General features: G+C 37.0%; 1 protein-coding gene across 1 annotated transcript in view; it reads right to left on the bottom strand.

The window, feature by feature from the left end:
* Window positions 1-15,875, bottom strand: part of IQCM (IQ motif containing M) — a gene marked incomplete at both ends in the record, with an annotated part of 278,350 nt that overhangs the window by 168,730 nt on the left and 93,745 nt on the right. The window contains one exon of the mRNA XM_079770258.1: window positions 793-887. Within this exon, the coding sequence (XP_079626384.1) occupies window positions 793-887 (95 nt within the window). The remainder of the gene's footprint in view (window positions 1-792; window positions 888-15,875) is intronic.

Genomic DNA, 15,875 nt, shown 5'->3' with positions numbered 1-15,875 from the left:
GGCTGTCTGTGGTAATTTCTACAGCAGCCTATGCATACCAATGCAAATGACAAGTCAAAAAGAAAAAAATAATATAGTTATATGAAAAGAGAGAAAAAGACATAAAGGATGAGATAGACACATTCATACCCAAAACGGAACACATAGGAGATGAAATAAACCCAGACATTATGCAGACACTGTGAGACACAATGTTATAAAATAGCATTTTGTAATCTTTTAAGAAATTGTTACTAAAGATGTCAGAATCAGAATTTTCTTCTACTGTTTACATAGAGACATCTTAGAACTTGCCCTGATGAACAGATGAACTTAAAGTGAAGCCCTGATTCCATTTTCAAGACACAGATTCCCATGTTCCTGTTTAGCGGGTCCTCTTTCAGTAAACCGTCAATGTGTGGTCATGAAATTGCCCTTGGATTTTTTAGTCCTCAAATTCTCACACTCCTAACAAATGTCTTTATTCTCCATTGGCCAACATGATAGTATTTTCTTGATAGTCCATATACCATTACAAAAATAGTTGCTATTATATTTGGGGCAAACCATTGTGATTATTGCTTTGGCTATTAGTGTTCTTCAACTAAAAATTAAGACACATATTTCTGAGTTAAGGTGATCAACAAGATGTACATAAGATATAATAACAGAAAAAGATGAATTTTAATAAAGAGTCATTTTAGAAATGAAATAGGTCCATAGTAAAAATTTCACATGTTATATCAAAATTAACCCAATATTTTGCCAGGAAAATGGTAATTCAACTCTATGTTCAATTTTATAAACACTTACAGTACTATACTCGGAGTCACTGGGCAAACTGGAATCAGGAGCCAGGCGGGAAGGCTTTATCGACACAATTCCTCTCCAATCGCACAATGTTTTTTCTGTTAGAAATATCATTGCAGGTTAAAACAATATTTATCCAGGAAAAGTACACACTGATCATACTGCTTAATATTACTAAGAGGAAAGTAAATCATCTTTATGGCCCCATTATTCTGTATTAAAATCACATCTTGTTATCTAATCAAAGAAATGGAGCGATAGCATTGCAGAGAGAGAAAGACTTCAGTTAATTGTCTTGCTCACACAGGAAAGCCCTCGTGTTTTTATTGCATACAGTGTGCCCATCAGAAAATTAATAGGCTCCTTCTTCTAACTCCCTTCTCTTCAAAAACATTGACTTCTGTTTTAAAACGAGACTCAGAGCAAAATCATATTTGTGAATAGCACTTAAAAAATAAAAGGAAAACTCTCCTGTTAATGTAAGTACTTTAAAAGAAAATTCAAAATTATTATGAAGGCACAAGTTTGAAATTGCAAAATAAATGGAAGTATTAAAAGTATTTAAGGTAAATAGGTTGAGAGATCAAAAGGTATACCACGTGTTTCTTCTCTCTTATGTCAGTTGTTACATGGGATTTATACGGAAAATGTGCTTTTTTTTTTTTTTTTTAATGAGGAGTAGGTGACTTAAGATTTATTTCTCAGAAAAATAAATCATTTTAAAAAGAAAAAAAATTCAATTCAATTCTGCCATTCAAACGAGTCAAATTATTTTCAGATTTCCACTTTTCTTTCTAATACATATTTATATACGTACTAGAGGCCCAGTGCATGACATTCATGCAGTGTGGGGGGGGGGGCGTTCAGCCTGACCTGTGCCCTTTCACAGTCCAGGACCCTTCAGGGGATGTCTGACTGCCGGCTAAGACCTGCTCCCCACTGCTCAGAGGCGGAAGAGGCTCCGGCCACCAACACTGCGTTCACCAGCCTGAGCCCAGCTTGTGGATGAGCAGCGCTCCCCCTGTGGAGTGCACTGACCACCAGGGGGCAGCTCCTGCATTGAGTGTCTGCCCCCTAGTGGTCAGTGCGCATCATAGCAACCAGTTGTTCCCCCATTCGGTCGATTTGCATATTAGCCCTTTATTATATAGGATATTCTTTGCTGAACTTTCAATTTACTACAGTCATCCATAGACTAGCTAACCTATATATATATGAAAGGCTAAGCAACCGTCTGACTATCTGATGGTTTGACAGGCCGGTAGGTATGACACACAATGACCACCAGGGGGCAGACACTCAACATAGGAGCAGCCGAGCTGTGGTGACTTGGCAGTGGCAGTTCTCGGGTGACACACCCCGTAACCAGAGAGGAGGGAGCCCAGTTCCTCCTGGGGCTGCATGATTCCACATTTGGCCATGGGTTATGTTTTTGCTGGGTCCAACTGGCTTACTGCACACATGTGTTTGCATTTCACACCCTGTATGACAGCAACTTTGCAGAGTGCTCTCTCGTACTCAGGGACCCAGCGGGGGATGTCAGAGAGCCAGTTTTGGCCTGATCCCCATAGGCAAGCCCGAGGGACCCCACCTGCTTGAGGGACCCTGCTCACTCCACAGAGGCCTTTGAGCTGCAGCGCCACCCCAGGTGCGGCTGGCTGGGGAGGGACCACGGGAGGTTGGCTCCAGGGTGTGTCCGGCCCGTCTCGCCCAGTCCCACCCTGCCAGCCACCTTCTAATTAATTTCCTTTCAATGTGCATCAATCCATACATCAGGTCACTAGCTTTTATATAAATTTAGAGAAAACTCAAAATTAATAAATTCTTTCATTACATTGCTTTAATTTACTTACAAGATCATAAGTTAAGTGTCTCATAGGGAGGCAGAGTAGTAACATAAAATAATATGTGATGTTATCTCAGAGACATCCTAAACAAATGATATACGCACAGCCTAGACCATTTTAATTTTATAGGTATTTCTTTCATTTCAGTTAAAAAGACTCTTGACCTCTATTGAAAAGGCAAAATCTCTAGAAGAGGCATCTACATATATAAAAGCCTAATATGCAAAGTGTCCCCTCAGGAGTTCGACTGAACCAGGAGTTCAATTGTTTGCTATGATGTGCGCTGACCACCAGGGGGAGGAACGGAACAAAGGAAGGCCCTAGCAGGCAGCCGGGACAGGGAGGACCCAGCCGGCAGCCAGCAGCTGCTAGGGACCCTACCCGTGCACAAATTTTGTGCACTGGGCCTCTAGTCATAATATAATCAAATGAAAGGTTTTATCACTTTTTTTTCCTTTTTATTGAATTTATTGAGGTGACACTGATTAACAAAATTATACAGATTTTAGGTACACAATTCCACAACACATCATCTGTACACTGTAGTATATGTTCACCACCCAAGTCAAATTTCTTTCCATCACCATTTACCTCCCAGTACCTTCCTCCACCTCCCTCTTCCCCACCTCTCCCTGGCAATTCCCACACTGTCTACGTCCATGAAGTTTTTGGTTTGTTTTTTATCTTTTTTCCCCTCAATCTTTCTATATCCCCCAACCCTTCACACACCCCCAATAAAAAGCTATCAGCCTATTCTTTGTCTATGGATCTCTCTCTCTTTTGCTTGATAGTCCATTTTGTTCATTAGATTCCACATATGAGGGAAATCATAGGGTACTTGTCTTTCTCTGGAAATAAATGTCAATAATGGGAAGATTACAGAGAACCTGCAAATATAAGTATCTGAGAAGAGAAAGGCCATACATCTTATACTTTGAGGACTCTTATAGACTCAGGAGTATATAAAAGAAAAGCATAGGAGTTTTTAGAGATGTGTAAGCCCAGCTGAAACCGGTTTAGCTCAGTGGATAGAGCATCGGCCTGCGGACTCAAGGGTCCCAGGTTCGATTCCGGTCAAGGGCATGTACCTTAGTTGCGGGCACATCCCCAGTAGGGGGTGTGCAAGAGGCAGCTGATCGATATTTCGCTCTCATAGATGTTTCTAACTCTCTATCCCTCTCTCTTCCTCTCTGTAAAAAGTCAATAAAATATAAAAAATTAAAAATTAAAAGAAAAGAGATGTGTAAGCCCACAGATTTCTTAGGAAGCTTTTTGACTAATTTGGAGCACTCTGACTCACTAACACTATCCCAGGTCCACCCACTTCCCTTAATGAACTTCTACAATAAGTGTTCTCACATATTTTAGATAATTTGCCTCTCTTCCACTCTTTTTAAATGTATAAATTCTTTCAGGGCAAGGACAATATCTTCCTTGGAACTTCTCTGTACTTCTACTTCATTAGCAATGTGATTAAGGTAGCTATGTAAACACTGGTGAACAAGAATTAGCCTCAGGATGGTAAATCTCACGAATGAAATTGTCCTGATCATTGAAGAGCCCAATCCAAAATGACGCTAAATGTTATACAACTTATTTCACCAAGGGAGTCCAGAGCATTTCAAATATTTTATCTTGTTTACCCACGCATTATTCAGAAAACCATGCATTATTTTCTTCCGTCTATAGGTATCAGATTAGAAAATGTAGCTATAACTTTTCCACTTAAGGAAGCAGTAAAGCCTCCACTAAAATCCTCAAGGTAATCATCCACACACTGATATTATGCTAATGACCCCTCCTCAAAAGCCAGGCACGGAAGGTGGCATGCCACAAATTCTGGTTTATTCATCAATGTCAGTTGAAAGTTATAAGCTGACAGTTTAAAGAAGACCAAAGCCATACATCACACTAAATCTTCACAAACCCTTCAGAGAACCAACAATCTAACAGATAATGCCATGAAGAAATAAAGATTCTGAATTCTAGGGGGTGGGGGGAAGAGAGAGAGAAGATTTGGGGGTGAGGGGAAAAGAACAAGAGTAGTATCTATATTGATAGATGAAAAAAATAAGAAATGTTATCAGTAATTCTAATTTATCAACTAGCAATAAGAATAAAATACTCTGAGATTAAACAAATCTAGGAAAATATAATATCAGGTTAATAAGGAGTTATTAGCTAAATAACTGCTAATTTGGAATGTATTTGTTAAATACTACCCATATTAATGTCTTTATGGCTTTCATTTCCTCAATACTTTTTTAGTCTTTTTGAAAAATTATACCATTAGTCATGTTATTTTGTTTTGTTCTGCGTATCTTATTTCCCTATCTAGACTTAAAAGTCTTTCATTTGCTTTGTATTCCCCAAAAAAAACTGAATGTAAAGCTGTGCCCCAAGCATATGTTCAATGAATGTACATAGACTGATTTGTCATTGATTTGACACCATTGTAATTAACCTAGTTATTCATAACAGGAAAGGAGTAAATAAAGTTAAGGCCAAATTGTATAGGCATGCTATTTGAGCAACTCTGCCAGGAAGCTGCAGTTTAACACTTCCCAGGTCTATTCCCTTCAGATTGCTGGGGGAAAGGACTAGACAGGGTGGAAAATACATGTATGCCCAGTAAAGTCTGGGTAAAATCAGGAAGGTACTTTCCTGTCAGTCACACCTGGGAATAGGTCTTTGGTCAGAGTAGGCATGGCCACTGCAGGCACAGGAAGATTTGAGAACTCCTAAACCAAGGAGTTCCCTCTCTTGCACTCTTAGACCACTTGGCTGATCTTGGTTTGCGCTCTCACGATCCTGTACTCACCCACATGGGCCCACAGCCATGTGAACCCCACACTGTGGACTCATGGACTGCAACTAGCCTAATGCTACACTGGACCCAATTCCAACATGAAATGGAAACTTTGGACACTGGATTTGCTTTTAGCTCTACTGAATTCCCACCTGCACTTCCTCCAGGACTGGATTGAGGGAAATGGTACTTTAGAAACCCAGGGATGTAATTCCACGTGAATAAAAATCACTCATCTCCCATGTGAGTCTCAGAAAATTCTTTTTCTCAAGATATCATAGAGATATCAACCCCATCACTCAGTGGGGAAACGGATCCCCACTTCTACCAGTAACAGATTGAAAGGACATCAGCAAAACTGGTAAGAATGAAAGGTCCCATACAGTGCAACTGACATTAATATCTGAAGAAATGGAAAAATGTTAAATTTCTTTTAATTCTACTTTTTTTTTAGGACCAAATATTAGTTTTCACCAGACTATCTTCCCTCAATTTCTAGCATCATATTGATGTTTATAATAGTAATAGTTTATAAGCACATTTCAGTTGGGTATAGCTTTTTATTTTACTTCCTATTTTTAGTCAAATTTATGTAGTTAACAATGAGCCAATTATTTACACAGGAGGGAGATATTTCTTAAAATATAATAAGCATCATTATTTTAGAAACTTAGGTTACTCAGATGCCAGACAGAAAACTGATAAGATTGTACACTACAGTGATATTGCCATGAGAATGAGGAAAAAAAGAAAAAGGAAGGAAGGAAGGAAGGAAGGAAGGAAGGAAGGAAGGAAGGAAGGAAGGAAGGAAGGAAGGAAGGAAGGAAGGAAGGAAGGGAGGGAGGGAGGGAGGGAGGGAGGGAGAGAGGGAGGAAAGAAACATCCCTCACTAGTTAAAACATCCACTACTTCTATAATCTTTGAAGCTACAAATATTTCCTCCACTTTGCAAATGGATAGATTGATCCAAGTCACCTGAATAACAGTTAAAGAACCAAAAACAATGGAAGTCAAACTTTTTAAATATACTGTCTCAGAAACCAACTGTTCATAAGAAATAGTCTATGCAATGGCCTCCGACAGAGCTGAAGACGTACAGATGAAAGGCGATGCCCTTAAGGCGGACAATGGTAGAGCCTAAGACAGCACGGGCTTCAGTGGTGCTGTCCCTACAGCCTCTTTTATGCCAAGCTTGTCGTTTCCCTTTGATCAATTCCCTTGTAACAATCAAGTCTTTGAGTTAATTGCACATGCTGTTTTAATCTGTAGGTAATTACAAACAATTAATAGTTAGGAGACAGAATTAGCAGTTCTTGGTCTGATTATCTATATAATTAAGAGGGGTGGTAAACTAGAGTTGACAAATAGCATCTTAATCACTTGAATAATCAAACCGCAGAAGCCCGCTTGGGCAGCTGAATTCCATGTGTTTTATTAGTTCATATTTTAGAATCAATGACTGAAATGTCCGTTTACACCAATTCATATTGTTCATTTATAGTAAAAAATGAACAATATGTACTCTAAAATTACTTAAACTATGTACCTTCTTGCATTTCTTTATAATGAACTGTTTCCAAAAGAATTCAGTAAAAATATAAAAGAGGCTAACTATGTATATCTATTAAATACCAGTTAATAGTCATGGCTCCCAAATATTATTTTGTAAAAGATCTAAGAAATGTGGGTAACTCCTTTTGTACTAGATCTATTTAATACTTTTACTTAAGTATGTGCTGAGTGACAGCAGGTGAGACATACCTTTAATGCTTTTCCTAGCTTATCTGTTGAGACCAGTTGTTTGTAGACAGAGCAAATACTAAGAAGCAGGACAAATTTAATGTAGAGTTTTAAAAAATCCATATGAGAACTTCATTCTGATCAGGATATAATACAGAACAGTGGCATCATTATTGCATATCTTTCTAAATTGCCAAGTATTTGAACAACTTTGGCAGATGCTTCTAAGTTAATAGTGAATAAAAGCCACGCAAAGAAAATCATGCTTTATGGCTCAATATGGCTTGTTACCTTTGGCTTTAAGGCACTTCCTTTACAGTCCCACTAAAATGTTACAACTGTAAAGGAAAAGATGAAAATCTCAAGGTCACAAAACATTCATTAAGTCTGACCATTCACCAATATGCAGATGAGAAAAACAGTGTTCTTTAATTAGGACGCTGGAAATGAATTGAGGAAAGCATCAATGACCTTTACATAATAATAAAACCCCTATCCCACCTGAAAGATGTTAGAATCTTAATAGCTCTCAAGGAAAAAAATAAAGAAAAAAAACATTTTTTCACAATGTTGGTGCTGCTTTTGAAGACTCACTTTCTTCTCCATACCCTCGTCCATCACAATCCACTTGGACAATACAACTCCAAAGAAACAACTAGGAAAGGAAGTAATCCTGACCGTAGTGCCAGGATTTACTATAGTTCTATTGTAAGGAAAGAGCTCTGTTCAGAGGGTGGGACTGGCAGGTCTTGATAACCATGCATAATGGGTGTTGTAACTTTTATGTGCTGAATTGCTAAATATAAGAAAGAACGAAGGAGTAGAACTGGAAAGTCCCCACTCAGCAGAGCCAAACTATTCCAAATGGATGTTTGCAGGTTACTGGGAATTAGTTGGAGAAGGTGAACATTGACACCTACTCATCAAATACAGAACTAGAAAAAGTAATAGATGCACCCAAGTGAAAGTAGAGCAAACGAGAAAAAGTCACCTGTTCTACTTGTAATCACTTATTTTACATAGATCAATTTCTCCTTATTCAGAGCAGAGTAAACACACTGGGGCCTACATTGATCCTGGCAATGATAGCTAACATTTATTGCTAAATACTTTACATACATTACCTGATCTAGTCTGCACAGTAACCCCATGAGGTGGATGCTGAGTTTATCCCCAGTTTAAGAGAGGAGAAAACATCCCGAAGTTCAGACAGTGGGTAAGTCCTTGGGTGAACCCAGATCATTCTGAACTGGAAGCCCACGTGACTGTCACACAAGGGGAAAGGTCCCTGTGTTAGATGGAACAACCAATGGCCCCGAAGATACTCATGTCCTAATCCCTGGCACCTGTAACTGCTACCTTTAAGGCAAGAACAGCTTTGCAAACATGATTAAATTGAGAATCTTGACTATCCACAATCATAACTATCCGTAAAAGAGATTTGACTACGGAAGGGGCGAAGGAACTCTGATGACAGAAGCAAGAGATTGCAGTGATTTGAGGAAGAGGTCATGAGCAGAGAAACGCAAGCAGTATTTGGAAGCTAGAAAAGACAAAAGGAAAGCAAAACAAAAACACAAAGCAGATCCTTCTGTAGTCTCAAGAAGAAATTAGTCCTACAGACATCTTGACTTAGTCCAGTGAAACTGATTTGGAGCTCTGGCCTCAAACTGTATTGCTTTAAGCTACCAAGTTTGTGATAAATTGTTAACCAGCCCTAGGAAACAAATATATTCTTCAATTATGAAAATATAGTAAAACACTTTTAAATATTAAAATAATTCTGGTTGCAACATTGTACTGTACTTTTATAAGACCTGGGAAAAACAGGGTGAAGGACACATGGGATCACTATGTAGCATTTCTTCTGACTACATGGGAAGCTACACTTATCTCAAAATAAAAAGTTTAAAAAATTCTACTAGGCCCTCCCAAAAATTTTTTAGAAAAGTGTTGAGATTTTCACTATATTATAACAAGCCAACTCTTTAAAACAGAGAACAAAATCAATAAGGAGAAAATAAGCAAAAACTTAAGAAAATAGTAATATTTATAGAGTGACTGAAATGAGAGTTTTTAAAAAGGCAAGAAACACAAGAAAACCAAATACATAATGGCAGAACTAAAATGCACTTCAGAATTAGTAGAGATGTTAAAGACAGTGTAGAATATCAAATGATTGGATTTGGCAAGCATTCCTACAATGCAAAAAAAAAAGTATCCAAAGATGAAAATTACAAGGGAGAAGATTATAGATTAAAGAGGAGAAAAAAATAAATATCTATCAAAGGAATCATACACATTGCTGAGGATAAAACCAGAACAATCAGAAATGAAGAAAACATACACTATTGAATATTAATTTCCAGAGCTGAAAAAAAATATGTGCATCTTCTCAATATTGGGGTGAATAGTGTTTTAGAAAAAAATTAAATTAAAAGACATTTGTATGCAAGTACATTCTGCAAAATTACAAGAATAAGAAAATGTAATTATAAGAATACCAAAAAAATATATACATATTTAGAAAGATAAAAACATCTTGCCCTGGCCAGTGTGGCTCAATTGGTTGGGTGTCGTCCCAGGTACCAGGAGTTGTCAGTTTAATTCCTGGTCAAGGGCACATGCCCAGGTTGCAAGACCCTGGGTAGGGGGCATGCAGGAGCAGCTGATCTATGTTGACCTCTCACATCAATGTTTCTTTCTCTCCCTCTTCCATCTTCTCTCTCTAAAAATCGATAAAATATTCTTTAAAAAAAAAAAACATCTCAAAAGTTTACAGTTATGTTTGTTCTCAAATTTCTTCTAAGAAACAACCAAAGAACCATGAATATTAGAACACCACCAACAGAAATTCCAGGAAAAAAGAAAAATTGTGAAACAGAAATTTTATAACCAAATTGTCTTCAATGTATAAAGGCCAGGAAGAAACTCATTCTCAAATATACCCAACACCCTGAAGACACCTATGTGACCATTCCCCAATCAAAGCCTTGGGTGCTGAGTCTCTGAAGAGTTTCTCCATTTACAACACTTCACTCATTGCTGGAGGAATGAAGTGCATCCGTGTGACTCCACTGGAAGGGGACTCTTGGAAGCTTGCTCCTGGTTTGCTCTGGACCTCACCCATGTGCCTTTTTCCTTTCTTGATTTTGCTTTGTATCCTTGCACTATAATAAACCTTAGCTGTGAGTATCAGTACATACTGAGACCCATGAGTCCTGCTAGCAAATCATCGAACCTGGAGGTGGTCTATGGACCCACAGCACAACAATAACATTGGAAATAACATAAATGTTCAGTAATAGAAGATTGTTTAGATAAATTACAGTATATACATGCATTGGATTACTTTATATAAACAAAATGTTTGATTCTGAAGGTTTTTACAAGATAACTATAACATTGAAAATATTTTATATCTTATGCTTCTAATTATAAACAAAAAAATCCATAAACAAAAGGATTAAACAAAAACACACCAATATGCTGGAAGTGACAACTTCTTGTACGGTCAAATTTTTGTCTGTATTATATTCTTCTCTGACTTGGCTGAATGTGGGGTTCACAAATCCTAAGTACCTGACTCACATATGGCCACCTTTTCAGGAAAGCTATCCTAATTAGTTTTTTCCTCATACCAGTTGCTATAGGATTTAATCCATGTTTTGCCTGTGAAAACAGACTTGCTGCCTGAGCTTTAGAGGGCTCAATTAGGAAGCAGTCCATGAGCCTGAGACAAACACATCTGAGTTGGACATGAGAGGGTGAGCACACTGAACACGCCTGGCTTAAATTCTGCCCAGTTTGGTCTCTACACCAAATGGAAACAACCTGACACAACCAAATCTTATATTTAACAGTTTAAATACTAAGCGAATGAACAGAAGCAGGTGGTTAGCTGAGAGGTTCAGCAACTTCTCTACTTCCCCCCAAAGCAGGTTGATACTCCCAGTGTTGGGAAAACTGGATGATAGAATGGCTGTGGGGCCAAGGGGATGACTTTCCGCAATGCGTTCACATCCATGCTCCATCTCTAAAGGAAAACACATATGCTGCTCCCTTTCAGTTATAAGGAGCCTGACATAAATGTTTGGCCTTCCCGACGATCTATAACGGAGATACATTTGTTTTGTAATAAAAAAAAAGATGATTAAGCTTTAGTGAACAAAACCCATCTACAAAATGTTTTGTCACAAATCTTTGGTATTTTATTTCTTCACAGGTTATGCGTGCAGTAGAATCATTGTGCAAATTCTGGAATCGGCTGGCCTTTATATAAAATAAAAACAATAATCTAATTCTCTAAGGAAGATCGTTAATTTTTAGTTATTTCCATCTGTCTTTGATGATTGCCTTGTCAGAAGACTGAAGTTCATTAATGTATCATTATCTTTACTAAAAGCTTGTTAAAGTAATATATTCAAGGAAAGAAATAAGATTTTGGTGACAAAAAAAAAAAGGATAATTATGGAACTGCATTTTAGCCCTGCTTATGTCTGTGTATTTATTCCAAATGTTTCACCCCACTTTTTTTCTACTCTCCTAGTCGTAGCTAGGAGAGAGCTAGCTTGTCACCTTAAAAAGTATATAGACCATATATGATTGCTGGCAACTTAACAAAGTTATAGGCAGAGTATTATAGATCTAACACAATCAAATCTTATATTTAGCACTTTAAATACTAAGTGAATGAACAGAAGCAGGTGGTTAGCGGAGAGGTAAGTAAGTACAGAGATTCACAAAGACTGAATCTATAAAGCTACAGCAAATATCACATAAATATAACAGACAAGATTAGTGAAATAAGCTAACAACATGAACTTCCCATTATCATGATTACCAGTTAACAATTACTGGGTTTAAAGATTAGCCAATTTCTACCTGTTCTTTTCAGTCCTTTCAATCATCATTAGAAAGGAAGCAAAGATAAAACATAAATGTTTCTCCCTGTTAAAAATATATGTAAAATCTACATTCTGGGTGAATAATGAAAATCCTGAATATTAATGTGTTAAATGTTCTTTGTGAATCTCAGTAGCCATGTGGCCCTGTTTCCATTATTACCAATAAATGAAAATTGACTGTACTAATAAAATATTTCACAGATGCTCTGTCTTCTTACTCCTACACATCAACAGATAAAATTCAATAAAATTTGGTTCTTTTCAGCAACATAATATGTATTATTTTGTGAAAACTAAGAAAAATTGAGGATAAAATTAAGTTTATTTATTAATTCATCTTACTGATTTTGCTAATTAATATGTCCAAACCTGAATCTTTTCTCTACTTAAAGTGCTCTGCTTGCCTTAACCTAAAAGAGTATAAAGTCCATCCCACTCATTTGCCTATGCCATAGTCTCCACCTATGGTGGTTAACTTTATGTGCCACCTTGTCTAAGACACAGTGTCCAGATATTTGGTCAAACATATTTGGATGTTGCTATGAAGGTGTGTGTGGTTTTTTTTTAATGAGATTAATATTTAAATCTGCTTTGAGTAAAGCAGATTGCCTTCCATAGTATAGGTGGGCTTCATCCAAACAGTTGATGGACTTAAAAAAAGCAAAAGATTGACCTTCCCTGAAAAAGAGAAAATTCTATGAGCAGACTGCCTTTAGTCTTGAGCTGCAACATCAACTTTTCCCAGGTCTCCAATCTGACAGCCCTTACGGCAGATTTTTAAAAAATATATATTTTTATTGATTTCAGAAAGGAAGGGAGAGGGAGAGAGAGAGAGAAACATCAATGATGAGAGATAATCATTGATCAGCTGCTTCCTGCACGTCCCACACTGGGGATTGAGACCGCAATTCGGGCATGTGCCCTGACCGGGAATCCAACAGTGACCTTCTGGGTTATAGGTCGACACTCAACCACTGAGCTACGTGGCCAGGCCTCACTGCAGATTTGAACTTGCTCTACAATTGCATGAACTATGTCTTAATATAAATCTCCCCATACATTGTGGGGTGAAGAAAGAAAGACAGAGAGACAGAAATTGATTGATTTTAAGAAATCATATATGGAGAGAAACAAAAGATACAAATATATGTTTATCTATATAGATAGATATAAATCTATAGCTATACCTATCTCGAGAGAATGAGAAAGATCTTATTGGCTCTGTTTTTCTCAAGAACCCTGACTATTATAACCTCATAACACACCCTAACCAGTCTCCACCTTCCCAAGCACACCAAACCCTCAAGACCAAGCCAAAACACCATCTTTTTCTCTTTACTCATAAATGCATTTTGGAATTAAAAGGAATATGACTGGCTTGATGACAACAATACCCCTGAATCTATTCTAATGATTTAAAAAAATTAATTTTCAGTTTTATGTTTTCAGTATTAAGAAAAGTATGCCTTGCAATCTCCTCACTAATAATATAAGCCAATATGAATGGTCGTGAATGCTGAGGACTACGCATCCACCACTGGGACAGAATATAGGTCAACATCAGTATTGTGGGTTACGTTTCCTAGTGTCTTAACTCAGTCACAACACTATAACTTATTTAGACATGACAGATGTCTACAATCTATTTGTATCCCTAAGCACCTCACAGAGCATTTTACATGCTCTGCTTTCAAAACATTAAAAAAAAAAAAAAACACCACAAAGCCTTATCCCTTTGCCTTAAAAATTCAAATAACATCTTCACTTTCATTATGGATACTTATAAAAATCATCTTTAACCCCTATAAAAGATGAAACCAAAACAATATAACTCCATCTCTATAAAGCCTCTGTCAAAATGATGAAAAATTTGAACAATTACTGGATATTAAATGAGAAAATATTTTGGTTGTGCTTTAAAAAGAGATTCCTGCTTAGCCAGCATGACTCAGTGGTTGAGCATTGACCTATAAACCAGAAGGTCATGGTTCAATTCCTGGTCAGGGCACATGCCCTGGTTGTGGGCTCAATTCCCAGTGTGGGGCATGCAGGAGGAAGCCAATTGATTCTCTGTCATCATTTATGTTTCTACCTCCCTCTCCCTCTCCTTTCCTCTCTGAAATCAATAAAAAAAATATTTTTAAAAGGGGATTCCTTATATTTTTATAATAAAACTGAAAAAATATTTATGGATGGATATCAAGGAATTTACTTCAAATTATCCAAGCTGACAAGGGAACTGAGAGGGTACATTAATGAAATGACCACTAGTCCATATTGTTGAAGCTGGATGATGGGTACATGTATATTTACTATACTACTTTATTTTTGTATATATTTATGTTTTCTATAATAAAATGGTTGTACCTGTTTATTCCAAATGCATAAACTTTTATAATGCGAGGAAAATGTTGAATTAAAAAACTAATCATCAGGGGGATGGAGGTGGACTAGAAGAGGTCAATGAGGGAAAAACGGGGACATATATAATACTTTCAACAATAAATATTTTTTTAAAATGGGAAAATAAAAACTAATCATGAGGAAAAGAGAGCCAGGCCACAAAGCAAAACATGAATAACAATACCTTTTTGTCTGGCAAGATCTGGTTTTAAAAAGGAGGAATAGAATTAGACAATAAAGTCAAGAAGCTCAGCTAAGCAAAATCCCCACCAAGTCCTCACACAGTAGCTTTGTTGAAAACACTGTAAAATCCTAGGCCAGAATCTTCCTCAGGTAGAGCAGAGCATCAGATATTTGTTTACTGTCCATCTTTTCCACTAGAATATTAGCTCTACAAGATCAACAACTTTCGTTATGTTTATCAGTGTCTCTCCAGCATCAAAGAGAGTAACAGAGTAGATGCTTATTTAATATTTCTCAATTATTCCTGCATATAAAATATGCTCTGGTTACCATACCTCCACAAGACCATAAACTATTATCAGTATTATAATATCAGGATGCAGGCTCAGTCCCAGTGTGAGGTATGCAGGAGGCAGCTGATCATTTATTTTCTCTCATCATTGATGTTTCTCTCTCTCTTTCCCTCTCTGAAACCAATAAAAAAAATATTTTTTAAAAGAAAATTCATTTCAAAGATTCAAGTATTAATTATGTATGCCCCCTTCTGAAAATTATTTACCAATAGCATACCTATTTAGCATGTTAAAAATAGCTTCTACATATACCATGTTATTTGAGCTTCATATCCAATGAGAAATAGATAAAATAGGGAATACCTCTCCCATTTTATAAAATAAAATAAAAAAGAAGCTCACAATGTATCAGTCAGCTGAGATTCCAATCCTGGTTTTTAACTCATGATTCTTCACTCTTTCAAGTGGAGAAGTATTTATATGTTCTTCTTAACTTAGGATAAGTACTAATTCTAGTAAGATATGAAACAGATTCTGAGAAGTTGAGCCCAGAGCAAAAAGAATGAGAGAAAATAAAATCCATTTTGGTACAATATTAAGGAATATCATTTCAAAATCTCAAGGTATGTAGAGTTCACTTTATCTATTTTTATTTGTTTTTATTCTTTATTGTTTAAATTATTACATAGGTCTCAATTTTTCCCCGTTGACCTCTCCCCAGCCGTTCCCACCCCCCAGCAGATGCCCTCACCCCCCTACTGTCTGTGTCCATGGATTATGCTTATATGCATGCATACAAGTCCTTTGGTTGATCTCTTACCCTCACCCCTGCTCTGCCTTCCCTCTTACGTTGGATGATCTGTTCAATGCTTCTATGTCTCTGGATCTATTTTTGTTCATCAAA

The sequence above is a fragment of the Cnephaeus nilssonii genome (assembly GCF_951640355.1).
Source record: "Cnephaeus nilssonii genome assembly, chromosome: 5".
In the NCBI taxonomy this organism is placed as follows: Eukaryota; Metazoa; Chordata; class Mammalia; order Chiroptera; family Vespertilionidae; genus Cnephaeus; species Cnephaeus nilssonii.
Note: the sequence above shows the minus strand (reverse complement) of the source record. Positions and strands in the feature narration are given on the sequence as shown.